The sequence below is a fragment of the Protopterus annectens genome, chromosome 11.part0, assembly GCF_019279795.1.
Source record: "Protopterus annectens isolate FY-2018-M chromosome 11.part0, PAN1.0, whole genome shotgun sequence".
Taxonomy (NCBI): Eukaryota; Metazoa; Chordata; order Ceratodontiformes; family Protopteridae; genus Protopterus; species Protopterus annectens.
In genome coordinates, this window is record NC_056745.1 from 698,207,688 (window position 1) to 698,235,201 (window position 27,514).

The 27,514-nt window shown below is 41.6% G+C and overlaps 1 protein-coding gene across 1 annotated transcript in view; it reads left to right on the forward strand.

Annotated features, from left to right (window-relative positions):
* Positions 1-27,514, forward strand: part of LOC122814984 (F-actin-monooxygenase MICAL3-like) — a 489,064-nt gene that overhangs the window by 399,939 nt on the left and 61,611 nt on the right. The window contains exons 6-7 of the mRNA XM_044087239.1: positions 750-851; positions 23,616-23,771. Of these exons, the coding sequence (XP_043943174.1) occupies positions 750-851; positions 23,616-23,771 (258 nt within the window). The remainder of the gene's footprint in view (positions 1-749; positions 852-23,615; positions 23,772-27,514) is intronic.

A 27,514-nucleotide genomic window follows, 5' to 3' on the forward strand; every position in this document is an offset into this window, starting at 1 on the left:
AGGCTGTGAACCGCTAATGAGCATTAAGCTGTAGTCTTGGCTTTGATTTCCTTGTCGCCATTTGCATGCACTGTGACTCTCAGCAAATCACTTGTACTTGCAGGGAACATAAATGGTGTCTTGCTTTATTTGGGTTTCTTTCTAAGAGTATGATCTGCTGGCTCAATGAAATGCCTCCAAATAAGACTGAACCATGCATACTTGACAAGAACTCTTAGGCCAATCTCAGTCACTTTGTCTGCAACAGTTTTCTCCATCCCTTTTTTACATTTTTATGGATTGCTATATCTAGACTTAGTCATTCAAGAAGTTTTCAGATTATGTAAAAAAGAAAAGTTTTTTTTCTTTCTTCCTCATTTCTTTTTTTAGGGTAGACACCTTTCTTTTGCCTTGCACCCAAATGAACTGAGAATACAGAAAAGACACCTATGTATTAATGTGATGCCAAAAATAATGCCATCCACTTTTGGTGTGGATTCCTTCAGATGGCCAACAATGAAATTAAATAATTTGGCTCATTGACTGAGATTAATATGGACATCTACTCTTACATAATTCTTCTGCTGAAAACGTGGCATTCAGAATTGTTTGAGGTTGTGAACTTTAGATTCAAGCAGAAGTTGTCCTAATATTTTGTAGTTTACAAAGGTCATCAATAGATGTTTTCCTGTTGAGTAATTTAGTCACCAGTAAAGATTTAACCAGTAGTGGGCTGAGATGTTGACCATTCTGCATTGTTTTGTCTACAGGGATAGGCTGGAGAGCAAAGGTGCATCCTAAAACACATCCTGTTAGTGAATATGAGTTTGAAGTAATCATTGGTGCAGATGGTAGAAGAAATACCTTGGAAGGTGAGTAATACACATCTTTATTTCCCTTCTGTTCTTGTACTGTTTGCTCAGCTTGGTGTTAGTGCATGTTGCCTGATGGGAGGTAGAGAACAGTGCTTATTCAAATGGATAATCGAGTAGTGTAGTAACAAGACATGTCTGCTGCCAATTTGGGGGGAAAAAGGTTTAATCAAGCAAGCTCCATGATCCAGACGGGTAAATCCCCATGGGTATGACTCAATACGTTCAGGTATGTAATGGACCCAAATTTATCTATCTTTCGAAAATGGGAATGACCATCCAGTGTTGACTTACCCACCTCAGGAGGAAAAAGTATATGTGCAGGATACTACACTAGGAGTGACTCCAGGTGGGAGCCAGTGAACAGTCTGCAGGGATTAAATGTTGAGACTAGTATGTTGTAGCAGCACACAGCATGGACATATATATTCAATAAAGCATGCCTGAAATACTTAGAACAGATGTAGCTCATGCCTGGCACATATGAAGTCATCATGGTTCACGCTAATAGATACAGACCAAACTTGCAACAGAAAAGGTGGGGTTATTAGGTTCTAGAAGAAATTGCCAGTTGCCATGGTGGGTTAGTGGCATGTTCTGTGTCTCATTATTCCATAATCTGGGATACAGGTCTAGCTTCTTCACACTATTTGGAATGGTGCATGTTATGCATTTATTTCCTGTTACTTTGATTACATCTGTCCCAAAAGCTTGTTGGTGCATTGATTAAACTAAATTATCCCTATATATGTGTATATGCATGGCAGTAACGAAGCTGAGTGGGTATTGAGTAGAGAAAGAAAGTACACATTACTAAAAGGTAGGAGAAGGAAAAGTGTAGAACAAAACTGAGAAGTATGGTGTAGTTACACATTAATTAAAACAAGTCTGAATGTAGTTAACATATCAGCTATGTATTAAAGCATATGTGTGTATACATATATATTATTTATCCTTGCCCTTGTGGTCTGGGTCATAGCTTAAAAGGGTCAGAGAAAGACCAGTGGGCTTATTCTATAAACAAATAGATAAATTACATTAATGTACTTTGTATATTAATAGTGATTTCTTGTGTTTTAGAAATAATTTGTTTGTATCTGCTTTCCTATGATGCCTGCCTGACATGGATTCTTTGTCCTTGATTTTAAGAATCCTTTTTGATTTGTGAATCAAGAGGTTGCGAGATATGCCTTTAGTTTCCCTGCATAATATTTTGTTCAAGTAATTCACTTTATGAAAGAATCATTAAAATCAGTATGCAGTTAGTTAATTTGTTCTAGTTATAAACGTTAGTTAATTTGTTCCAGTTATAAAAGTATTTTATTTCAGCTAGGGAATCTCCACACTTTCCCTGATTAATTTGCTCCATTTGTATTGCAGTGTCAGATAGTGACATAGTACTGCACATGTTTTTATGATGTGATTGTGATCTAAGGCACATTGCTTGCAAGTGAGTACTTGTGTACAGTAATCGCAGTATCTAAGAATTTAGTTTTGGATCCAGAAGATGAAACATTAATTATTACCAGTGTGTGCTGTTCACATGACTTTTGCTGACAGTAATTCAGTGTAGAATGTTAAAGAAATGGGTCTGGAAGATGCATCCCTGTTGGGCAGTGCTGCATAAATAAACTACAAACTAAGAACCAATCCATGGGCTCCTGTCGTCTCAGCAGTATTTTAAAGTGATATAATACGTTTCATTTTGTATACTGAACATCTTTGCAAGACAAAAGCAGACATTTTCAGAAAAGAGTAAAGAAGATATAGGGATATTTTATGCAGTAATTAAAATTGTATGGCAGTAAGGCAGCTGAGTAGGTACTGAGCAGAACAAGAAAATACATGTTACTAAGTGGTAGCAGAAGGAAAAATGTAAAACAGAACTGAGAAGTATGGTGTAGTTACGCATTAATTAAAACAAGGCTGAATGTAGTTAACATTTCAGCTAGGTATTAAAGCATACATGTATTACTGTATATTTTTAAGTCACACGTTGCATCTTTCATATTCTTTACCCTAAAACAAATGCTGTGGGGTAGGGAAATTTGACATTAAGCCATATATTCCCAAAAACAGTTATACATTTTTGTGTACAGCTTATGCATACTTCATTACAAAAACATTATCAGGTGTAAATTACAGAAAATGAGATAAATTAAAACTACAGATGCTATATAGTATGGAAGTGGGACATTAGAAATGTCTGTAATTGCACCTCATTTTAACTTGCACTGTTTGTGTAGCACACATGGTTATCTGTGTACTGTATATAGTACATACATTAATGCTCCACTCCACAGCTCTCCATAAGCACATTTCATGAAACATCCTAAAAATTTATAGAAGAACATATGCAGGCTTGGGCAAGGCTGTATTTGTCTAATAGAGACACAGGTGAAGACCAGGGATGAATTTCCAATTCCCTATCCACTAGTCCAAGTTACACTTGAATGGGTTAGGAAAGGACTCTTCTTCACATGGGTGGAAAGTGTGTTCTAAAGAATGGGTAGTCTCTGAGACACTTACCTGTCACTTCAACCTGACCTAGCTCTGTTGGAGATGAACTTTAGGTCCCTATATTGGGTAATTCTAATATGATCTGATTTTTGAATATGCAACAGGTCCATCCATACTCAGCAATTACAACTACTTATTGACAGTGTACACCTTAAATGTCTGATTCTGATAAAAAAATGCCAAAGTATTCAAATTTGCTTTACCCAAATACACACTAGTTGTGTAAAGACAGACTAATAGCTTTTTTTATTCAGTCTGAATGTATCTTTAGAATAATTGTTACTGTGTACTTAATTTAATGCTCATTTGATTTGATGTATACATTTATTCATTTTTATTTTATTTTATTTTTAATTTTACATCCATTTATTCATTTTTATTTTATTTTATTTTTAATGGACACATCCATTTTCAGCGGAAGCCCGGTGAGAAAAGCTCCAAGAACATTTCATACAAGAAATTTTACATACATAAACAGCACTAGACATGTAATAAACATACAGCAATGTACACCTTTACATACAGTAATGTACAACTTTACAATTTGTGACAACTGGGGAAAGATGGGCGAAGGCTGCCAGCCTAGTCAAATAGAATTTGATAGATAATTCTGGCATTTGTAAATAAATGTAAAATACAGGCATGTTTTCTTGAGTGTAAAAGAATACTGTGAAATATGGAACTGCAAAATATGTGACAACATTGCACTCTACTGGCCCAGGGAAGCATGTTGTGACCCTTTCATGTTAGAATTCAGCCCCAGTGCGTCTGGATGAAGGTTTCATGCCCATTGTTTTAAGGCTAAAGTTTTTGACCAGAATTTAGATGTGGAATGTGCTTTATTGCTCTGGTTTATGTTAGACTATACATGTAAAATGATGTTGTAAGTTTCTGAGCAGGTGTTAGATTGCTAAATAATGCCGTTTGTGGCCTGAGAACTCCAGACTAAGTGTCAAAAATGATGTAATTTGGGAGGGCCTTATAGAGACATGTTTGTTAGTAATGTTTAAATATTATTTCTCACAAGAGACTGGAAGCATTTTGATCTTGGATGTCTAACTCAGCACTCTGCCTAAGCTCACATGTAAGTTTCTAGCACTGTGATTTCTTGTAGGAATAGTTTAAGCTAGTAAAGCTTAATTAGGTATTCTTTCTTGGAAATCAGACCTGTCCTACTGTATTATTTTAAGTTTCTGTGTGATGTCTGAACTCTTAGATATCTCTGTGGTGCATTAGTTTGGTCTTGTGTTTTAATTATTTATTATTAAATATTTTAAAACCTTCTACCTATGGCTGGTTTATGTAAATATAAATTATGCTTTAGAGTACATTGTATATTTATAGAGTTTACTGTCTAAGCCCTTCCAATAAGCTTAGACTGAATAGTCACATTACCATTGGATAATAATATTGCACAGTAATAATTGGGCACCCTTTTAAGGGTCTTTTAGTAGCTGATATTATTAACTGGGTGGTGGCAGGGAGTACTACTGTATGGTCTCGGTAAAGGGGCACAGCTGGAGAATCTGTGTCAGCCTTTCCCAGGAGTGTCTGTGAAGTTGTATAAATACTTATCTCAAAGTGTGTGTGTGTGGTATGTCAGCTACGTGGCACAAAGCACTGGTTGAACAGAGAGGTTACTGGAGGTTTTAGCTTGACCAGCTAGGCTGAGATCTGGGCCCTATAGCTGTGCCAGTGGGGAGTCTTATTGGGGACCTGGTGAGCAAGGGAGCAACCTGCCCCAGACTGACTGTGATCTCTGTGTGCACTTAAGGGAAATTGTACTTTACTGTGTGTATTAATTATCCTTTCCTCTCTTCTAGGAGATGACCTCCCTGGTGTTAGTGGTGAGGATTGAGGCTCTTTGATTGCTGGGCCAGGGCATGGTCGTCACAAGTGTTTGACAGTGGTGGGATCTACTTCACATACTAATTGGCTTGTAGGAGTGTGAGTAGAGCGAATTCCTGTAGCTTATGTACAGTGATCTCTGAAAGTGTTTTGTACTCTAAAATAGCCACACAGTGTATACTAAGGGTTCAGATCACAATTGTTTTATTTTTTTTGTTAGCTTAGTATTAGTCAGGGTGAGCAGGCAGCATGTCAGCAGAAGAGTATGGAAAGCTGACAAGGAGCCAGCTGGCGGAGATGTGCCAGGCTAGGGGACTGGTGCATGGAAACCTGACTAAAGCAGACCTGATTGCAGCCTTGCTTACAGGTGCATCATGAAACAGCAGCCTGGAGGACAATCAGACTGACAGTGGAGATACAATATCCTCAGAGAATGAACAGCTCAACCTTTCTGCAGTGGACTTAAAAATCCAGCTGGAGCTAAAGAGACTTGAGTTGGAGGCCAGGCGTATGGAACTAGAGGCAGCTGAGAAAATGAGGAGTCTACAAGCTGAGGAAAATTAATGGCAGAGGAGGCATGAGAGGGAAATGCTGACTCTTTGCCAGAGTCATGGAGGTAATGGGGAAGGGAGTAACCAGACCCCAGAAGCACAAAAGGTCAGTACATTTCTTCCACAGTTTAAAGAGGGGGATAATTTTGATAGCTTCATTCATATGTTTGAGCAGGTATGTAAACAATATGAAGCTGACCAAGGGCTCTGGGTACGGTTCCTGACCCCCTTACTCCATGGTAAAGCTGTAACTTCTTTAGCAAAAATGCATGACACTGTTTTGGTTATACTGCTGTAAAAGACACTTGTTGGAATGTTTTAAGCTAACACCTGAAATGTATAGGAAAAAGTTTAGTGAGCATAGACGCAAGGCAGATGAAAATGTATGTGAATATGTTACTGAACTGAGCACTTATTTTCATAGCTGGGTGAGTGGATGTCAGGTCACCAGTTTTGAAGGGCTGGCAGACCTTTTAGTAAGGGTCAAGCCCTTAGCACTTTGCCTAAGGACATGAGGATCTGGTGAGCTGATAGACAGTGTGCTATGTTGGGGAAGAAGGGAGACCTATACCTAGCAAGCAGGGCAGCCCTGCAAAGGAAGGGGACCCCCAGTACTGCTCATGGGACTATAGGAACCCATGGTGGGCAGCACAGACTGCCCCAACAGAATCCGCCAGTAACAGGGGAAGCCACTAGTCCAGGTACACGTCCAGGAGCTAGGGTTAAATGTTTTGAATGCAGCCAGTGGCGCCATGTGACATACAGATGTCCACGGAGGCAAGGTGGGGAACCAAAGGTGAGGGAGCCAGTAAGTGGGAAAGACAAAATGCCAACAGTAGGTTGTCTTGAGACAACAGGGGTATGGAACTACCATCCTGCAGATGTCCTGAGAGGGAAGGATTTGGATGAGGCAGTACTATGTACTTATGTAGTTAAATGCAGTGAGGCTAGGAGACAAGCATGTGGGTTTTGTAGCCTGGAGGAGACCCAGACAGACTGCATACATGCAGCCAGGACTGCTGAGGTGGTTACTTCAGGGAGTGAGCTACGCTGTAGCAGTGAGACTGAATGTGTGCCACAGCTGCTTGTGGGTACTGATGTTCCCTTGGACAGGGTAACTGCAAAGGTAGTGGTGCATAGTAGTGCCCAGGCTGACAGTGAGGCACCGCTGTCAGAGGATGCCAGACTTCCTGTGGAAGGGGAGAAGGGAAGGGTTACAAGGAGAGACTTGAGACCGGCTCAGCTCTCAGACCCTATATTGCAAGGCCTGAGGCAGGTAGCTAGGGAGGCACCTGATTCTCAAGGGAAGGGGGAATCTGTATACTGGCACTAAGGGTTACTATACAGAGAGTGGACCCTTGAGGGAGGGCTAGATGGTGAGAGAATACAGCAGTTGGTAGTGCCTAGAGCTTACCATCTGGCGCTTCTATCCATATCTCATGATATTCCCTTTGCAGGTCATGTGGGCATAAAACGTACAAAGAGGCGTATTATGCAAAACTTCTATTGGCCTGGAATTTCCAGAGATGTAACAGGGTACTGCAGGACCTGTGAGCAGTGCCAAAAGGTAGGCAAGGCAGGAGACAAGGTGAAAGCTCCTTTGATGTCTTTGCCTGTGATTGAGGAGCCATTTCAGAGGGTAACTATGGATATTGTGGGTCTTCTGAGTACCCCAAGTTCCACAGGGAAAAAGTATATCCTAGTGATTGTAGATTATGCTACACAATACCCGGAGGCAGTGGCTTTGTCCTCCATTGAGGCAGAGAAGGTGGCAAATGCTTTGCTAGAGATTTTCAGCAGGGTAGGTTTCCCAAAGGAAATACTGTCTGACAGAGGTGCCAGTTTTGTGTCAGACCTGCTGTCTTGTCTGTGGAAGTCCTGTGGGGTGAAGCACACGAAGACCACCCCCTACCATCCCCAGACTAATGGTCTTGTTGAGAGATTAAACTCTACAAGCAAGTCCATGCTACGGGCATTTGCAGATCAGTTTAAGAGGGAGTGGGACAAATATTTGCCCCATCTGTTTGCTTGCAGAGAGGTTCCCCAGGAATCCACAGGTTTTTCACCCTTTAGTTGCTGTATGGGCATAGGGTGAGGGAACCTCTAGATTTAATTTGAGATGAGTGGGAAGGTAAGTGTGAGTCTCACAAGAAGTCTGTTGTGGCATATGTCTTGAACCTCAGGACAAGGCTCAGGGAACTCATGGGCCTAGCCCAGGAGAACCTGGCAGAAGCCCAACAACAGAAAAAGGTTTGGTATGACAGGAATGCTCGAGCTAGAGAGTATGGTTCTCATTCCTGTCAGACACAATAAGTTGCAAACAGCTTGGGAGGGACCCTACAAAGTGGTAAGAAAGGTAAGTGATGTTAGCTACATGGTGGAAGTGCTAGGCAGATGGCAGGGGCACAAATTGTACTATGTTAACACGATGAAACCTTACCATGATAGTGAGGCCCTTGTGCTGAACATTTGTAGTGGATTGCAGGAGGAATCTGAGGGAGATCTGGGGACTAATCTCCTCAGTGAGGCTCAGACTGACACCTCGGTGGAAGGGGTAGCAATGTTCCAGCAGCTATCGCCTACCCAGGTTTGAGAAATCCGAGCAGTGTTGCAGGAGTTTGGGGGCATGTTCACTGGGAAACCAGGGAGCACCCACCTGGTGCAGCACCAGGTGAATACAGGACCCCAAAGGCCTATCAGGCAGGCCCCTTATAGGGTGCCTGAGAGAGTCAAACAGACTCTGAGGGAAAAGGTACAGGAGATGTTGGAACTATGGGTGATTCAGGAGTCCAACAGTCCCTGCGCCTCCCCAGTGGTACTGGTGCCAAAGAAGGATGGTAGCACCAGGCTCTGTGTGGATTACAGGAAATTAAATAGTCACACAGAGTCAGATGCTTACCCCATGGCTAGGACAGATGAGGCCCTAGAGCAGCTGGGTGGGGCTAAGTATCTTACAACCATTGATCTTACCAAGGGTTATTAGCAGGTGCCCTTGACTCTCTGTGCTAGAGAGAAGTCAGCCTTTGCGACTCCTTTTGGCTTGTACGAGTTCACAAAGATGCCCTCTGGGATGAAGAATGCCCCAGCAACTTTCCAGAGGCTGGTAGATCATATCTTAGCAAGAGCAGGATGGGTTGCCCTTGCTTACATGGATGATATTGCTATCTACAGCCATTCCTGGCAAGAGCACCTTCAGCATGTCAGGGAGGTGCTGAGCAGACTACAGAGGGCAGGGTTGACCATTAAGCTGAGCAAATGTCAGGTGGGTATGGCAGAGGTCACCTACCTAGGGCATAAAGTGGGGAGTGGTAATTTAAGGCCAGAACCTGCCAGAGTGGTAGCTATTCAGGCATGGACTGCACCTGTTACCAAAAAGCCGATGAGGGCATTCTTAGGGACAGCAGGGTACTACAGAAAGTTTGTTCCCAATTATAGTACCATAGCTGCTCCCCTCACAGACCTGACAAGGAAGAACAGGCCAGATACGGTAGTGTGGACCCCAGCATATGAGCAGGAATTTCAGAAGCTTAAGGAAGCTTTGAGAGGGCCCCCTGTGTTAGCCAGTCCAGACAACAGCAAAGACTTTGTTGTGCAAGTGGATGCTTCAAACTTTGGGGTGGGGGCTGTACTTTGCCAGATTTCTTCAGAGGGAGAAGAGCACCCAGTGGTTTATCTCAGTCATAGGCTCCAACCCAGGGAGAAATTCTATGCAGCTGTAGAAAAGGAATGTCTTGCCATAGTGTGGGCACTACAAAAACTTCAGCCTTATCTGTATGGAAGAAAATTCACTGTGATGACAAATCACAATCCTCTAACATGGTTAAACAGAGCCAGTTAGCAAAATGCCAAGTTACTAAGATGGAGTCTGGGGTTGCAAGCATATGATATGTCAGTGCAGCACCGCAGTGGGAGTAGCAATGCCAATGCAGATGGGCTCTCAAGACAGGGAATGGGGTGAGGTACACCCAGATAGACCTGACACTCCCAAGCAATGTTTCTCAAGGGGCACTTGAAAAACTTGTTTGAGTTCCCCGGGGGGGGGGGGGTGGAGAGATGTGACGATTGGTGAAAGATGGGCGAAGGCTGCCAGCCTAGTCAATTAGAATTTGATATATAATTCTGGCATTTGTAAATAAATGCAAAACACAGGCATGTTTTCATGAGTGTAAAAGAATACTGTGAAATGTGGAACTGCAAAATATGTAACAACATTGCACTCTACTGGCCCAATGAAGCATGTTGTGACCTTTTCATGTTAGAATTCGGCTCCAGTGTGTCTAGATGAAGGTTTCATGCCCGTTGTTTTAAGGCTAAAGTTTATTACCAGAATTTAGATGTGGAATGTGCTTTATTGCTCTGGTGTCTGTTAAACTATACATGTGAAATGACTTCTATTGTTGTAAGTTTCTGAGCTGGTGTTAGATTGCTAAATAATGCAGTTTGTGGCCTGAGAACTCCAGACTAAGTGTCAAAAAGTATGTAATTTGGGAGGGCCTTAGATACATGTTTGTTAGTAATGTTTGAATACTATTTCTCACAAGAGACTGGAAGCATTTTGATCTTGGATATCTAACTCAGCACTCTGCCTAAGCTCACATGTAAGTTTCTAGCACTGTGATTTCTTGTAGGAATAGTTAAAGCTAGTAAAGATTAATTTGGTATTTTTTCTTTGAAATCAGACCTGTTCTATGTATTATTTTAAGTTTCTGTGTGATGTCTGAACTCTTAGATATCTCTGTGGTGTAGTAGTTTTGTCTTGTGCTGTAATTATTTATTATTAAATATTTTTAAAACATTCTACCTGTGGCTGGTTTATGTAGAGATAAATTATGCTTTAGAGTACATTATATATTTATAGAGTTTACTGTCTAAGCCCTTCCAATAAGCCTAGACTGAATAGTCACATTACCATTGGATAGTAATATTACGCAGTAATAACTGGACACCCTTTTAAGGGCCTTTTAATAGCTGATATTATTAGCTGGGTGGTGGCAGGGAGTACTACTGTATGGTCTGGGTAAAGGGGCACAGCTGGAGAATCTGTGTCAGCCTTTCCCAGGAGTTCATAGGTTCATAGGTAGGTAGTAGGCTATTAGCCCTAGGGCTATTTAAGCCTAGCCAAAAAGGTACCCTGGCTTTTGCCACCCAAGAAAATTATCACCACCCAGCTAATAATATCAGCTACTAAAAGGCCCTTAAAAGGGTGTCCAATTATTACTGTAGAATATTATTATCCAGTGGTGATGTGACTATTCAGTCTAGGCTAATTGGAAGGGCTTAGACAGTAAACTCTATAATTATATAATGCACTCTAAAGCATAATTTATCTCTACATAAACCAGCCACAGGTAGAAGGTTTAAAAAATTTTAATAATAAATAATTAAAACACAAGACAAAACTACTACACCACAGAGATATCTAAGAGTTCAGACATCACACAGAAACTTAAAATAATACAGTAGGACAGGTCTGATTTCAAAGAAGAAATACCTAATTCATCTTATACTAGCTTTAACTATTCCTACAAGAAATCACAGTGCTAGAAACTTACATGTGAGCTTAGGCAGAGTGCTGAGTTAGATAGCCAAGAGTATCTGTGAAGTTGTATAAATATTTATCTCAAAGTGTGTGTGTGTGGTGTGTCAGCTACTTGGCAGGGACATGAAACACTGGTTGGACAGAGAAGGTACTGGAGGTTTTAGCTTGCCTAGCTAGGCTGAGATCTGGACCCTATAGCTGTGCCAGTGGAGAGTCTTATTGGGGACCTGGTGAGCGAGGGAGCAACCAGCCCCAGACCGACTGTGATCTCTGTGTGTACTTAAGGAAAATTGTACTTTACTGTGTGTATTAGTTATCCTTTCCTCTCTTCTAGGAGATGGCCTCCCTGGTGTTAGTGGTGAGGATTGAGGCTCCTTGATTGCTGGGCCAGGGCATGGTCATCACACAAGTTATTAAGGAGACAATTATTTAAAGAACATTAGTCAATAATATTAAGCATCATGAGAGCAAAAGAGAACATTTTTTAAGTAGTAATGTTTATCTAATTATTCAGGGAGATGTTTATCAAAATTTTCCAGGGAAAATTTAAGCTGTAGACCCTAAGTTAGATTATTAGAACAGTGTAATGGTAAGAATTAACCAGGAGGAATAGCATGGGCAAAGCCAATTATTTAACTAGTGTAATTTCAGGCGGTTTTTGAGTTGAGTAGTAGATGTAGTCGAGGTTATTTGTCTTGGTAGTGAGTTCCATGTCCTGGCAGTAGTGCAGGCAAAGAGAGCTTTACCAACATCATTTTTATGTTTGATGACATTTATGAGGTTCTGGCTACTGGATCTTAAAGCTGTCATCGAAGTGCGAGGCTGGATTAGATGCTGGAGTGCCGGGGTATTTTTGGAAGGTAATAGAGATTGTGCACTATTGAGAATTGATTGAGTAGGAGTAGTTGAGGCAGCTCAAGGCAGTTGAGTTGCTTAAGGGCAAGACAGTGGTGGGATCTGTATGAGGCTTCAGTAGCAAAGTTGGCAATCTTGTAACAAGATTCCATTTTGCTTAGATCATTTTGTCGGAGATTTGTAAGGACAGGGGAGGCATACAGAAGGATGGATAAGAGATGTGTCCTTGTGATGGTTGCTTTGGTTATTTCAGTCATAAACTGTTTATTCCTGTAGAGGAGTCCTAGTTTTTTGTTTATTTTCTTGATGGTTTGTGCTGTATGGATGTCAAATTTTAGGTTATTGTCTATCTCAACACCTAGCAGTTTAGTGTGTGCAGTAGGAGTGATTTGGATGTTGTCCTTAGAGTTGATAGTAAAATTATTGTTTAGAGGATGGGATCAACCGGGACTGAAAAGAATTCGGTTTGTTTTTTTGGGGATTAAGAATAATTTTAATGTTGGTGAACCATGTTTCGGCGAGAGTAAAGCTATTTTGGGTTAGGGTTTGGAGTTCTTTTAAGGTGGGGGCCGCACATATAAGGGTTGTATCATCTGCATATTGTACGACAGAAGCAGTGGGCAAGGAAGAAGAGATTTGGTTGGTAAATAGTGAGAATATCAGTAGGCCTAGAATAGACCCTTAAGGGACTCCTGTGGATACCGTTAGTAGGGGGGACAGCTGGTCTTGCCAAAGGACTGCTTGCTGACGGTCTGATAAGTAGCTAGTGAACCAAGAAAACAACGAAAAGCTAAACAAACTCAGAAAACCACAGGCTGTAGGCTCTCAGTCCACTCCAACAAACAACTGCAAATGGTTATGAATAAATTTATTGTAAGCGCTTTCGCTGTTAGAAATTCTCCAGCTTCTTCAGACAAAAACCTTTTTACCATGAAACACACTTTTAAAAGTACATTTAAAAACCAGGCTACCAATGAAAAACATTGAGCCTCATGATGTCATGCAAACATTTAAAAATTAAAGCAATACAGCATTAGACCATTTCAGTAATCGTAATGGTCAGAATTCCAGCCTTACAACATATTGACTACTGATGAAAACAATCAGAATTGTCAGTATTATTGTGTACTTTGACATAACTGTGCAATTTATGCTTAATTAAGAAATACACATTATTTAAAAATCTATATGTGAATCTAAAAACATCAATGTCAACATTTTTTTCTTTATATGTATGGTTTTGTAAAAAAATACCATGCTAAATATTAAGGAATGTACTCGACAAGAAAAAGAAGTTATGTACCTACCATAACGTTCCATGTTAGTTGTCTTCATCTCGCCTTCTTTCTTGCTTGTTGGGATCGGAGCCGATCCTCGAGAGCTGTTTACTGACTCGAGGCTACCCCTTATCCCATGATGCCTGGCGCTAGCTACCCAGATCTCGTTTGTAATAGCTAACCCCAGACATAGCCAGAGAATCAACATGTCCAAACAAACAGGTTGAGCAAACCTGTAATACTCTCTCAGTCAGTAGACGAAACAAACCAGGGAAAACTCAGCCAGTGAAACCAGAACTCCTGTCGGTCCAATAGGACAGGGGGACGGAGGGTGGGACACAAGAAAGAAGGCGAGATGAAGACAACTAACATGGAACGTTATGGTAGGTACATAGCTTCTTTATGTTAAGTTGTCTATCTCGCCTTTTTTTCTTGCTTGTTGGGACAGCGTCCCTAGCACCTACGATCCTGGGTGGCTCATTGGAACAGACTCTTCAGAACAGTGGAACCAAAGTTAGCTCTACTCCTGGAGACCATGTCTAACTTGTAATGAGAAGTAAAAGTATTAGGATTTGCCCACGTGGCAGTGGCACAGATAGAGTCCATGGGCAACCTAGCCTGGAAGGCTACAGAGGTGGCCAAAGCCCTAGCAGAATGACCTTTCGGTTTGATAGACAACTCTTTGTTTCTTAGTTGATAGATGAAGGTAATAATGTGAGACAACCACCTGGACAGAGTCACTTTGGAAACTGGAAGACCCTGTTTGCCCCTAGCATAGGAAAGGAAAAGTTGGTCCGACTTTCTTATATCCTTCGTTCTATGCAGGTAAAAACGCAATTGTCTATGAACATCCAATTGGTGTAGTTTGTATTCTGCCTTGTTGGTGTGGTTAGGGAAGAACACAGGGAGGTCTATAGATTGGTTTAGGTTATTCTCCGAGCAGACTTTCGGAAGGAAGGAGGGATCAGTTCTCAGAGCAACCCTGTCCTTATGAAAAACTAAGTACGGAGGACGAACACTCAGTGCCTGAAATTCTGAGACACGTCTGGCTGAGGTAATAGCTACCAGAAAAAGAGTTTTCCAAGATAGGAACTTAATGGAGCAGGATGCAGCCAGTTCAAAAGGGGGCATAATCAAGGAGGCTAGTACCAAATTAAGGTCCCAAGGAGGAGGGGGATCTCTTACTGGGGGCCTAAGGAGAGTAGTCCCTCTGAGAAAGGCTTTACACAGCTTATGAGACATAATGTTTAGATTAGAAAACCCAACATGAAAGTTAGAGGTGGCCGCTAGTTGAACCCTGATTGTGGCAGAAGGGGACCCGGAATGTTAAAGCTCTGTTAGGAACTCCAAGATTTTGTGCACTGGGGCTGAAAAGGGATCTATGTTCCTAGCCTCTGCCCAACAAGAGAAACGTTTCCATTTGCTAGCATAAGTCTTCCTAGTGGCGGATTTGTGAGAGGAGACAATAATCTCATGCACGGCTGGGGAAATGCTGGGAAGCCTGGCTAAGGTTGGAATTGGATCAACCAAGCTGTGAGCTGGAGTGTTTGGAGGGAATGATGCAGCTCTCCTGATTGATGAATCAGTAGGTCTGGAATAGGATCCAGAGTCCAGGGCTGCTCGATGAGGTAACGGTGCAGAAATGGAAACCATATATGTCGAGGCTAGTAGGGGGCAATGAGGATCATTTTGCAACCCAATGGAATAGCTTTCTGTATGAGTTTGGGTATAAGAGGGAATGGAGGGAAGGCATAAAGAAGTCCCTGAGGCCAATCGTGGACTAGAGCGTTTCTAGGAGGGTGACTGGGAAGCGGTAAAAGGGAGAAGTAGTTGCTGCATTTGCTGTTGAAGGGGGTGGCAAACAGATCATAGCAAGGCTGTCCCCATTTGCGAAAGATCAGATCCGCAACTACCTGATTCAGAGACCACTCATGAGGCATGGGAGTAGCTCTGCTGAGCCTGTCCGCTATGACGTTGGACTTCCCAGGGATGTGAGTCGCAATCAGAAATCGTTGGGAGGAAATCGCCCACTGCCAGTCTGAGTGCTTCTCGACATAGGGGGTAGGACCTGGTTCCGCCCTGCTTGTTGATGTACTACACCACTGACATGTTGTCCGTTTGAATTGCAATGGTCCCAGAAGGGAGAGAGTCCTGAAGGGCTTGTAACGCTAGGAGCACGGCTCTCATCTCCAAGACATTTATGTGCAGATGGTACTCATGAGGCTGCCAAGTGCCTTGGACTGTCCTGCCCTGATAATGCCCCCCCCCCACCCTATCAGTGAGGCATCCGTGGTCACTGTGGCAACCAGAGGGGACTGAATGAAGGGTCTGCCTTGAGTCACTAGAGGGGAGACCATCCATCAGGAAATGTGTCTTTTGCATGCTTCTGTAATCATGATCATATGAGACATGGGGAGCTGTTGGAAGGACCACTGTGTGAATAGAAACCACTGAAGGATTCTCATGTGAAAATGGGCCAGGGGTATCAGAAGAATTGCCGCTGATAGAGGGGGGACCGAGGAACCAAATGAATGGAGTCTAGTGAAGGAGACCTCGGCCTTTTTTGGGTCCTTGACAGCTCCGAGGGTACTAGTGGAGCCGACAAGGAAGCAGTCTCCTCGGTTCCAGCTGGGACCGAAGAGGTAGAAGGCAAGGTTGGGGCCAATGACGGCTCCGAGCTGGGAGCCGATGATTTGGCCGGTTTAGGGGATTTCACTGGCTGAGCCTTGGCCGGTGAATCCTGAGGCTTGAGAAGACCTCTCAAAATAAGTTTATTCTTGTGCTCCTGCAGAACTCTTGGGCTAAATGCATGGCAGATAGAACAAGAGTCCTGCAGGTGCACTGAGCCTAGGCAATAGACGCAAGAAGTGTGCCCATCTGTCAGAGACATCTTCTGACAACATGAGTCACACTTCTTGAATCCCGACACTTTGGATTCTTTAGACATACCCTGTCAAAAAAAAAGAAATCATAACTCTAAATTACTTTGGCCAACAGGCCAGCACACAAAGAAGTAAAAACAGAACACTACCACAAAAAACACAATATAAGATAGATTTTTTTTTTTTTTTAAGACTAGGGAGCCTCTAAGGCTACCTAACCAAAAGACTAAACACTACTACAAGGTGGGGGGGAGAACTCTCTAATTTAAACGAGTTCTAAGGGGGGGAAACTACAATACACTAGCTAAATCTACTAGTTATCGCTATAATATAACAACAATTACCCTAAAAAACCCTAATCTGACAAAAAAAAGGCAGATTAATAAAGTTATACAAGCCTGAGCCAGTAACCATGAACCTCGCAGCTGAAGCGGCAAACGAGATCTGGGTAGCTAGCGCTAGGCATCATGGGATAAAGGGTAGCCTCGAGCCAGTAAACAGCTCTCGAGCTATAGAAGATGGCCGAGTCGGAGCCGAGGATCGGCTCCGATCCCAACAAGCAAGAAACGAAGGCGAGATAGACAACTTAACATTTTATTTTTAAATGTGCTATATGTTACCACATAAAGAACTGCAGTAATTTAATATTCAGAACTGGCTTTTAGTTTTAACACACTCTGAATGGAACATTGGTTATTCAGTCCAGGAAAAGTAACTGCATTTAATTTAAGCTGCCATTGCGGTTTCCTGAACTCCAAAAATTCATTATGTGACCCCCCCCCCTCCCTCTATCCCAAATCTACATGGTCAATCACCACAAATTTGAAAGTATGTTGTGGGAAAATAATTAGATGTTTTGCCAGAGCGTTAGTCTTATCCATCTTTCTAATACTGTAGACATGTTGGTAAATGCTAGTACGGAACTGTTTAAGAGTTTTACCCACATAATATGCAGGACATTGTTGGCAAGATGCTAAATATACCACACCCTGCAATTTGCAACTATATTTCTTTTTAAGTTTTATGGACCCATAATTATGGACATTAACTGAGTTACATTCTAGGGGAGTCACTGAGAGATGCTCTTCTCCATGACTGGCCCTCCGGATTACTTAACGCATATCCCCCAATTCCTCTAATCCTGAAATTCCTTCAGAGAGCTGTCAGGTTGAAGAACAAAGTTATCCTCATTGCCCCCTTTTGGCCTTTACAGATTTGATTTCCCTTCCTGTGGCCTCACTTAGTTCAGCAACCTTGGATTCTGGACCTAGTTTCAGACCTCCTGTCTCATCCGATGGGCATGACACATCTGGACCTTCCAAGTCTCAGGTGATAGCTTGGTTTCTCCAATTCCAATAATAGCCAGACACTCAATGCTCTCTTCCCCTGTGTGTCAGATCTTGCTATCTTCCCTTAAGACATCCACTTGGAAACCTTACCCTAGTAAATGGAAAAGATTTGTCCATTGGAATATTCAAAAGCATATAAATCCCTTCTCAGCAGCAATTAATCATGTGCTAAAGTTCTTGACGCCGCTTTTTAACCTGTGGCTAGTTCTTCAACGGCGAGAGTCCAATTAGCAGTGATTTCTAATTTCCACAGTGGATTTGATGGCTGCTCACTAGCCTCTCATAAGCTATGTAAAGCTTCTTTGCGTGGCACAATTCTTCTTAAACTCCCTTTAAAGATCCCAGGCCACCGTAGGATCTCAGTCTGGTGCTGCCGTCCTTGATTCTACCACCCTTTTAGTCTGTCCATGATTGTGACCTAAAATTTTTGTCTTGGAAGACCTTATTTTCAATTGCCATCACCTCTGCCATTTGAATTTTGGAAATTCAGGCATTGTCAGTGAAACCTCCATATTTCAATTTCCATAAGGACAGAGTATACTTACGAACTAATGCATCCTTTTTACCCAAGGTGGTATCACAAATCAACATTAATCAATGTATTAATCTTCCAGTATTCCTTCTAAACTATTCCAGCAAAGGAGAATATTTGCTACAGCTGCTAGACGTATATAGACAATTACGTTTTTGTGTTCATAGGATAAAAGATATCAGAAAAACTCATAAGCTGTTTGTATCATTTGCTGGATTGAACTTAGGCACTCTAGTATCTAAAGTGACCTTAGCTAAATGGCTTACTGACTGTATCTCTTTATTTATAACAAGACAGGACTGGAATGGTCTTCTCTTACAAAGTACGGGCTCATTCTACCAGAGCTGTGGCTACCTCTTCAGTTTTCCACTCAAGAACTTCCATGGATGATATTTGTTTAACAGCAACTTGGGCTTCCCCTCACACCTTTATCTCTCATTATAAGCTGGATTTGTGGTCTTAGAAATATCCTTCCTTGAATCCACCCAGGGATCTAAGTAGCTGGGGACTGTGTCCCATCAGTTGAGGACAGAATGAAAATTGACAACTTCAGATAAAAAAATTATGTACTTACCATAATGTTCCATTTGTATTGTCGATTTTCATTCCTCCTTGACTCCCTTCCCACCAACCCCCAACATTTTTAGGTTTCTTCTAGAAGAACGAAAGGATATATCAATTGGGTTGCATCCTTCTGTCTTACCCAGCTCCAGGAGTGGCATTGCCCCTTCCTTCTGAGACTTTCTCTTTCTTTCTGTTCATCCAAATCGGACACACACACGCATACACATATATATATATATTAATTGTAAGAGTATGTCTTTCTTTAGTGCTTGCAAACAAGATGTAAGGTAATGGGGAGGATGCACTATGGGTAAGGGAGAAGCTCAAGAGTTTTGGATTGCCACAAGCTTTTACAAGCGGCCAAGTCGGATCTGACATCTTGGATCCAAACCCATCAGTCAAGGAAGAAGGAAAATCAACAACACAGATGGAATGTTAGGGTAAGTACATAAAGTTTTTTTTCTGAGAAATGCAGTGTATAGGGCTTTCCTTGCCACTATGGACACATGGTGATCGAAATTTAGATTGCTATTAACCTGTGTTCCAAAGTTTCACACCACTGGGCTTGCACTTAGTGGAATGCTATCTATATCATAATTAGCAGGGGCTACTTCTTTGCCAAATGGGATAATGAGGCATTTTTCTTGCATTTAGTTTGTCAGTCACCTTGATACTAATCATTTTTCTGTGTCAGCCCCTTCTGTAATATATTTACATTGTTGGGGGAATTCAGTGATTGTACCCAGTTTACAGTTATCTGCAAACTTGGTAAGCAGTAGGCCATCCTCATTTGCCTGGACCTCAGAGAAATAGATTCCAAACAGTAGAGGGCCCAGCACAGATCCTTGTGGTACCCCACTGGTAACAGGTCTACTGGTGGAGGCGGACTCCCCAGCTTTGACAGTGTGTGTTCTGTCTGTGAGCTAGTTGGCTACCCTTCTAGTGACATATAGTTTAATTCCCAGCTGAGAGAGTTTCTCAATAATCCCTGAGTGGGGAATTGTCTCAAAAGCCTTGGCTAAATCAAGATAGATAGCATGTACTGCTTTGCCCTCATCCAGGGCTTTGATGACATTCTCAAAGAAGTCAGCCAGGTTTAGTGAACAAGATTTACCATAGATGAAACTAAAATGGGTTGGGTTAAGAGTTTGAAGGTTGCCGGTGTCCTTGTTGATAAGATCCATGATGATTCTTTCCATGGCCTTGCAGATAAGGCTGGTTAGGTGTATGGGTCAATAGTTTCTTGGGTTGGTTGATGAACCCCCTTTGAGCAAGGGGATTACTGTTGCTGTTCTCCACTCTGCTGGAGCAAAGCCAGTGCTCAGGCTGTGGTTAAAGAGAGTGCCAAGTGGTTTCACTAGGTTTTGTTTTAAATTGTTTGCCTCTCCAATATATACCAACCTAAGGCGATGCGTTCTAAACAAGCTAGAGACCTGCTACAACAAAATCGCCAAATTCACCACAGGGGCATCCTACCGTAGTCACCACTGTCTCTCACTTGCTGAATCGGGCTGGCTTGAACTCCCTCACCTCCTTCAATGGTATCAACTCTCACTCGCCCACAAACTAGTAAACCATCCACTAAATGTCCCATCCCTCCAGAATCTACTCCAACCCTATCGCACCACCAGGCCACTAAGATCCAGCAACAAAAATCACTTGCAGATCACTAAAGCCAATAACTCTGCTGGTAAAGCACTATTCTCTTGCGCCATAGCCAAATTATGGAACTCCTTCCTACCCACAATTACCTCCATACCATCATGCACCCACTTCACAACTTTACTAAAAGCGCACCTAAAAACATGCTGGCTATGCCCTTGCAATTCCCACTCTAATATCACCCACCCCATCCAAACACTACCTTTCTTTCCACTCCACTAGCTACCTTGATTATAGCAAGCTCAGATGCTTATAAGCCTAGTACTTATTATACAGCAGGAACTTCTTATTGTAACATTTGTTAATGTCTGTTATGTACTTCACAGATAAAGATTCTAGTTGTCTACTGATGTACTATGTTCTTCATCTGTAAATATGTTGTAAGTAATTGCTACGTAAATTTTTAATCGCTATGTAATCCACTGTAACTATTGTCTGTTTATTTTAACTGTGGAGCTTTTCTCCCCGGGTCTCTGCTGAAAATGGACCTACGTCCAGTCAGACACTCCCGGTCAACAAATATAAATAAATAAAATAAATAAATGTTATCTGGTCCCATAGAGGCCATATTTTTGGAGTTGGTGAGCATGACCTGTTCTTTGGAGATGCTTGGTACAGGACAATTGTCAGGAATGCTTTGAGTTATGGCTGGTGGATGGGGGTGGTGTGAAGTTATTGCCAAATCTGTCAGCAAGCAGGTTGGCAATTTCCTCAGGTTCAGTTTGAGTGGTACCGTCCACTGTAAGTTCAGCATACAGCTGGGCATCCCCTTTTAGGTTTCAGATGTAGCTAAAGAATGCCTTATGTCTGTCTTTAGCTTGGGATGCTAATTTAGCCTCGTAACTAGCCTTAGAGGATTACAGGATATCTGAGGCTATTCTTCCTCTGTTTAGTAAGCTCCCTGTTTTCTTAGATATCAGTTTCTTTTTTTTTGTTATGTAACTTATTTATACTTACAGTCCACCAGGGTGGCTTGTTTTTTTGGGAAGGACCTGGTTTTAGTCCTGTCAGGTACAGCTGGGTCAACACATTTCTTTAAGTGGCTAAATAGGGCATCTGTGTACTCTTCTGCATAGGAGTCATTGTTGGCTGTGTTAGCAGGGGCTTTGAATCTTTTTATACCATCACTTAGTAGGCTATAGTTTGCTTTGGAGAAATTTTTCAGTTTTTTTGCTCCTGTGTGGGTGTCAGGATGATCTTTACTTCAGGCGAGACTGATTTATGGTCTGACCTTATCAGGGAGGGCAGCACACAGGGAGTAGTGCAGTGACATCCCCCCCAATGTTGGTGAGCACTAGGTCTATAAGATTTGAGCCCCTTGTGGGGGTGCAGACCAACTGTTCCAGGGCATTTGAATTAACAAAATCCAGGAACCTCAGAGCGTTCATGTTTGTACTTGTGTAAGTCACCCAGTTGATGGAAGGATAGATGAAGTCTTCCATGACCAAGGTGTCTGGCTGTATACTGAGTGACTCTAACAAGCCATCATAGGCAGTGTGCTTCTCCTGGTTCTTAGTGCGGTACCTCTAGCTAGCGATGATGTGGTAGGATATTTTGCCTATAGTTATTTGGACTTGGAGTAGCTCAAGAGAGTCGTACTGTTTTACCAGTCTCGAGGTGTATTTGTATTTATTGAAGATGGATTCACCTCCACCTTTGGTTCTTTCATGCTTGCTTTAAGATCTAAATATGTGAAAGCCATTGTAGCCTTGCACAGCCGGGGTGCTCTCTGCGGCCTTGAACAAAGTCCCAGTGACTGCATAGACGTCAGCATCTTCCAAGGTGAGGAGTGCTTCTGGGGAGTGCAGTTTACTGTTTAGGCTTCTAGCATTAAGCAGTATGACCTTGCGTTTGTCTCTAGTGGATTTCTTTACGTTGGAAGTTTTGTTGTTTTGACATTGCCTAAAAAAAGGCACTATGGGGAGGCAAGCATCTTTGCCAGTATCTGAAACGCTTGAGGAGAAGATGAAGGCCATCTCTGGCAAAGCAGTGTGGTCTGTCCACCATGTCTTCCCAGGCTGTAATATACTGGATCCCCCTGGAGTGATGCCAGAAGCTAAGCCAATTATTGAAATCAATCAGTTTTTGTCTGTATTGTGGCATCATCCTAGATGAAGTTAGAATGCTGATTAGAGCTAGGGACATACCTGCCTGAGATACATAATGTGAGAGTTCAGTCATATCTGTCTTCATATAATCCAGAGAGATATGTCTCAAACTATTCACTCCCAACATTTACTATTACAGAGTCAGAACAGTAGTTGTTGCTGAGTGACTTAAGTGCGTGCATGATTTGACAGATCCTGGCACCTGGCCGTGACATTCTCCTTGTCCAGCCTGGTGAGAGGAATATCTGTGTACCTCACTGCTGAGTCATCTTTGACTAGAACATTAGATTTTGAGGTGTTTTGCCTTAGGGGCTTAATTGTTAAGAAACGGATATGTGTGTTGTTATGTGTAGTTGTGGAGTCTGTTCGTGTACCAGTATATGTAGGTTGTTTGCGCTTGGGAGGTCTCTGGTCTTTTGGTAGGCTGTTGATGAGTACCTCTGCGTATGTGGGTTTGTGTGTCTTGATCTTATCTTGTGTGAGTGGAGGGGTGTGTGTGCTGACAACCTGTTTGATGTCTTGTTTATTGCTATGTGAATCCCAGTTCAGAAGAGATTTTATTGCCCTGTTCTCCCAAAAGAGAGAAGACCAAAGACTTGATGTAAAAACACTGTTTGGGTGCCCATAAAACTGAAACTAGCCTAGTTACAATGTATAAACCAAGCAGAAGTGCAGATACAAACAGTAACAGCTAAAGCACTGGAGTGTGAAATACAGCAAATAAGCACAGGTATCAGAGCAGCATATGTAAAAAAATGTTAAGTGCAATTAAGAATTATAGTTTTAGATATTCAGATATGGATGGATCTGGATTCAGCACAAAGGTTATAATGCAATAGTAACAGCAAACTAAACTTTAAAATGCAGAATTCAAGTATAAAACTATAAAATGCACAAATATCACAGCAACTGAAGTATAAATTTAGACAGGAGTGAAAATCAGTACTTAAAACAGTTTATCTACAGTGGATGCAAATTGATTCAGCAGAAAATCTCTTCAAAATATCGTGTGGTAAAATTATTTTAAATCTCTAATATTTCCCCCAGTATGTTTATTTATTTTTATTAATTTTCTAGGGTTCAGAAGAAAAGAGTTTCGAGGGAAACTAGCCATTGCTATTACTGCTAATTTTATCAATCGGAATACAACAGCAGAAGCCAAAGTGGAGGAGATAAGTGGAGTGGCTTTTATATTTAACCAGAAGTTTTTTCAGGATCTTCGCGAGGCTACTGGTTTGTATACTCACTTTTGACATTTACATATGGGAGAGGTGAAGAACAAATAACCACTGAAAATATTTTGAGATGTCAAAATTCAGGTATGCAAGCAGTACCCCTAGGGATATTGCTTGCATTTCATATGTTTACCTTTTTTTGGATGGTTGTTGGAATTTCATAGGCTTTTGTTAAGGAAAGTATATTTATTAAAAGGCATAAGCTAAATAGTTGTTATGGATGCAACAATGAAGACCCTCACTGGAGATCCATTTGATTTATCTTCACCAACCAGTTCAGCAAATAATTTGAAAGATCTGTACTTGTGGATGTATGCGCACTCATTCTGATGTACACTGTGGTATATTGCTCTGGTACATAAGCTCACTTATACCTTGTGCGCACCAGTTTCTTTGTACTCCTCACACACTTTAGATCGCAGCTCTTGTTATCTGCGAAGTGCTGCATATACTGCCTGATAAATGCACTAATGTTCATGTGGCCATCAAACCACAAGCCAAGACCTGCACCAGCATTGCTTTTACTGTCTTGAGAAGAGCCTTGACATTAATAACTGCTTCAAGTGTTAGCATTTTAACTCTGTTGGTCATAGTTATCAGTGTGAGAAATAGCTAGCCTACCTGGCATTTGAAAATATGACAACCACTGTGATTTCTTCATATAGGAGCATGCAGGTGTTTAACAGTGACATGTGTGAGCTGTTTGCTTTATCTTCAGTTGCATGAGCTGTATTTGCTCAAGTTGTCACTTCCTCGATGACCTTCACTCACTACTTGTTATAGCAACATGCAACTCTTATCACTTTACTCCATCCAATTATTCTTACCATTTTTGTCAGTAAAACTCTGTCAGCTATTTTTACCCTACCTTTCTCACCTCTCTTACTATGTCTCCTCTCAGCTGTCTGCTTTTATGACCCCTTCTCCATTTTTCCCACCTAAATCTTGTTCTGTCTCTCCCATTTCCTTAACCCACTCTTACTCCTCCAGACAATCTGATTTTCACTCTTTCATTTTTTCTTTCCCTTTTTTTACTCTTTCTGCTGTCTTCTTAGGACAGATTTCACTCTCACTGAACCATGTTAAAATGTATTATCTTCTGTTGTAAATTTTTGCAACAGTGTATGCGTCCTTACCTATGATTGTAAGGATTAGTACAACTGCAACTGATTTGTTTTGTGCATATTTTGTTTGGAGCTTTTCTCGCTGGGCATCCACTGAAAATGAGTAACCCAGATGCAGTTGGTCTTTCTCAGTAAACAAACGTCAGTTAATAAATAATAAATAAAGATTAAAAAAAAGGTTCAAAGGTATGTTATATGTTTTTCTCCAAGGTCAAAGGGTAGCAGAAAAAGAACAGTTTTTATTAAATGCTTTAATATGATCTCTTTTCTCAGTGGTGGAGTGACTTCTTTATGAAAATACTAAGATAGTGTCAGAGCAAATCCTCCAACATGGGTTCGTTTTCGCATTGTATGTTTGCATATATTCCCAATCTCCTATGTAAAGAACTTGTACATACTTGAAGCATTGAGATTCATGTTGAAATATATGAGCTTTTCTGTTTAGAGGTCATCTATTTCAAGATGATCTCTTCTCTTCTCCTTTAAAGTTGCCAAATAACCTAATACCCCAGAATATCCTAAAAATACAGATAGTCATAGCTTCAAACAACTCCTAAAGGAATACCTTACTCAACAGTGCTCCTGTAATAATCCTGACTAGTTTCTAATGCCATCAATCAAATGTTTCTTTTCTGCTGTATTCTCCTTGTCTTACTTGTAACAAATGAAAAAACAGCAATGGTTTATATAGTTATATATCTAACGAGTTTCATATTACTGTCTGTAGTAAGGCTTAGGAAATGAAATGTTTTCTGTTTTCATTCTCTTTTTGTAAATTGTGATTGTAGGCAACTGTTAAACTTTTTGTTATTCTTTGTAAATCTTTGTAAATGTTTTGTAATCTTTTTTTTGTACTATTATTATGGAGCTTTTCTCCCTGGGTCTCCACTGAAAACAAGCAACTTGCTCAGCCGGACACTACCCAGTTAACAAATGTAAAATAAAATAAATACAATAAAAGATAATGTAGTGGTCCTGCCCCAGCTATAGATCAGAACATGATCACAAGGTCAGATCCTTAGAGAGCAGGTAATGGTCTAACTCTCATTCAAGAAAGTCTAGAGTTAAAACACTGTCCTAGTTTCTGCAGGTGCTGAGCTTGCATTCAAATAGTAAAGGCCCAAGCCTTCACTATTATGGGAGGCATACCCCCAACTTCTGCCTTGCAACGTATGTCCTAGGCTGTCTCTGCTGCCCAGACTCAGACTTATAAGCTAGACCAAGAGACTCACTAGTCAAATCTTGAGGAGCAGCCCCTCGTCGTTGACTGGCAGAACTTTGTGCCAAGTGCTCTTCTCCCCAGACCTCCAGTCAGATGCACTCAGGCCAGATGGTCCTGGATGAGGTGGGTCCATCTGGTTGTTTCATGCCAGTGCATGCATCTGTTGGACTTGACATCAAACAGTTGTTTGATGTCTGGAGGGAACTTGAGTTGCCAAGTGTGAGATTGCACATTTAGAGAATACTTCGGTAATATTCCCTAAAACTTTTGATGTGCTTAGAACAGCCTTCTCTTAAATTACTCATGGTCATCCACTGGTTCCCTCTTGCCTGACATCTGCCCTACATTAGTTGCTTGCTCACCTTTGTGAGATTCCTTTGAGCAAGCTCACTCATTGTAGGTTGTGGGGAGTTTGGGTTCTCTTACACTTAGGCTTCTATAAATGTTTTGAGGAGTTAGCAGCTCTACAGTCCATTACCTCAGAGACAGATATGATCAGCAAGGCCACCCTCCTTCCACTTTCCTAGCAGACAGCCTATTGATTTAGAGAAACCCTTGTGCTTACAAGAAGTAGCTTAGACTGACTTTTTGGTCCAGTCCTTTCCTGTCCGAAATGCCTTTCGGAGTATCTGGCAATGAGACCTCAGAAACTTTGAGTCATGCTGTCATGGAGAACTTGTCATTAAACAAGGGACACCCTGACTCTACTCTTCACCTGTTAAGATACTCTATCTCTTATGTGAGCCCCTGTCTTAGTGAGTAGAGCAACTTCATATGGATTCTTTGACTGACAACTCTGATCTGCTCAGTCCAGCATATGTCCTAGAGACCGCAGTGTTTTGCCACATTGCTGTACAAGATGGAGACCAGGGTTTGGACAAGTGAAGTAAGAGAATACTTTTTTTCTACCACATTGTGGCTTAGGACTGTCATCTGTTCACTTTAACAGTCTAAGTTCCATTTTTATCCTGTAAAGCAAACTCTGCAAAAGTTTGAGGCTATTAGAGTCTGCTTTCAATGAGGACCTCTTACAGTCCTTGTTGACATCTTCAGAAATGAGCTGTCCTGTTTTCCTGTGTAAATTTGATAATATTGACCCTCTGGCTAAGACACAGGCTCTTGTGTTTGCCTACAGGGGATGGCAACGAGGAGAAGCTCGACAACATAATGCTGGATAAAATAATCTTTTTCCATGCCACTTAGGCCCTGGTCAATAACCTTCTGAGGAAAAACAGGCCATCACCTCTGTGGTGGTTCTGTGTGTTCACCCCCACTCTATATCTTCTTCCTTTTCCAAGCCAAGCCAAATCAAAAAGAGAGAGAATTCTATTTGCCTGCCTAGGAAGACACAGATGTGCATTGCAGTTTTGCACCCATCCCAGTTAAGTTAACCAA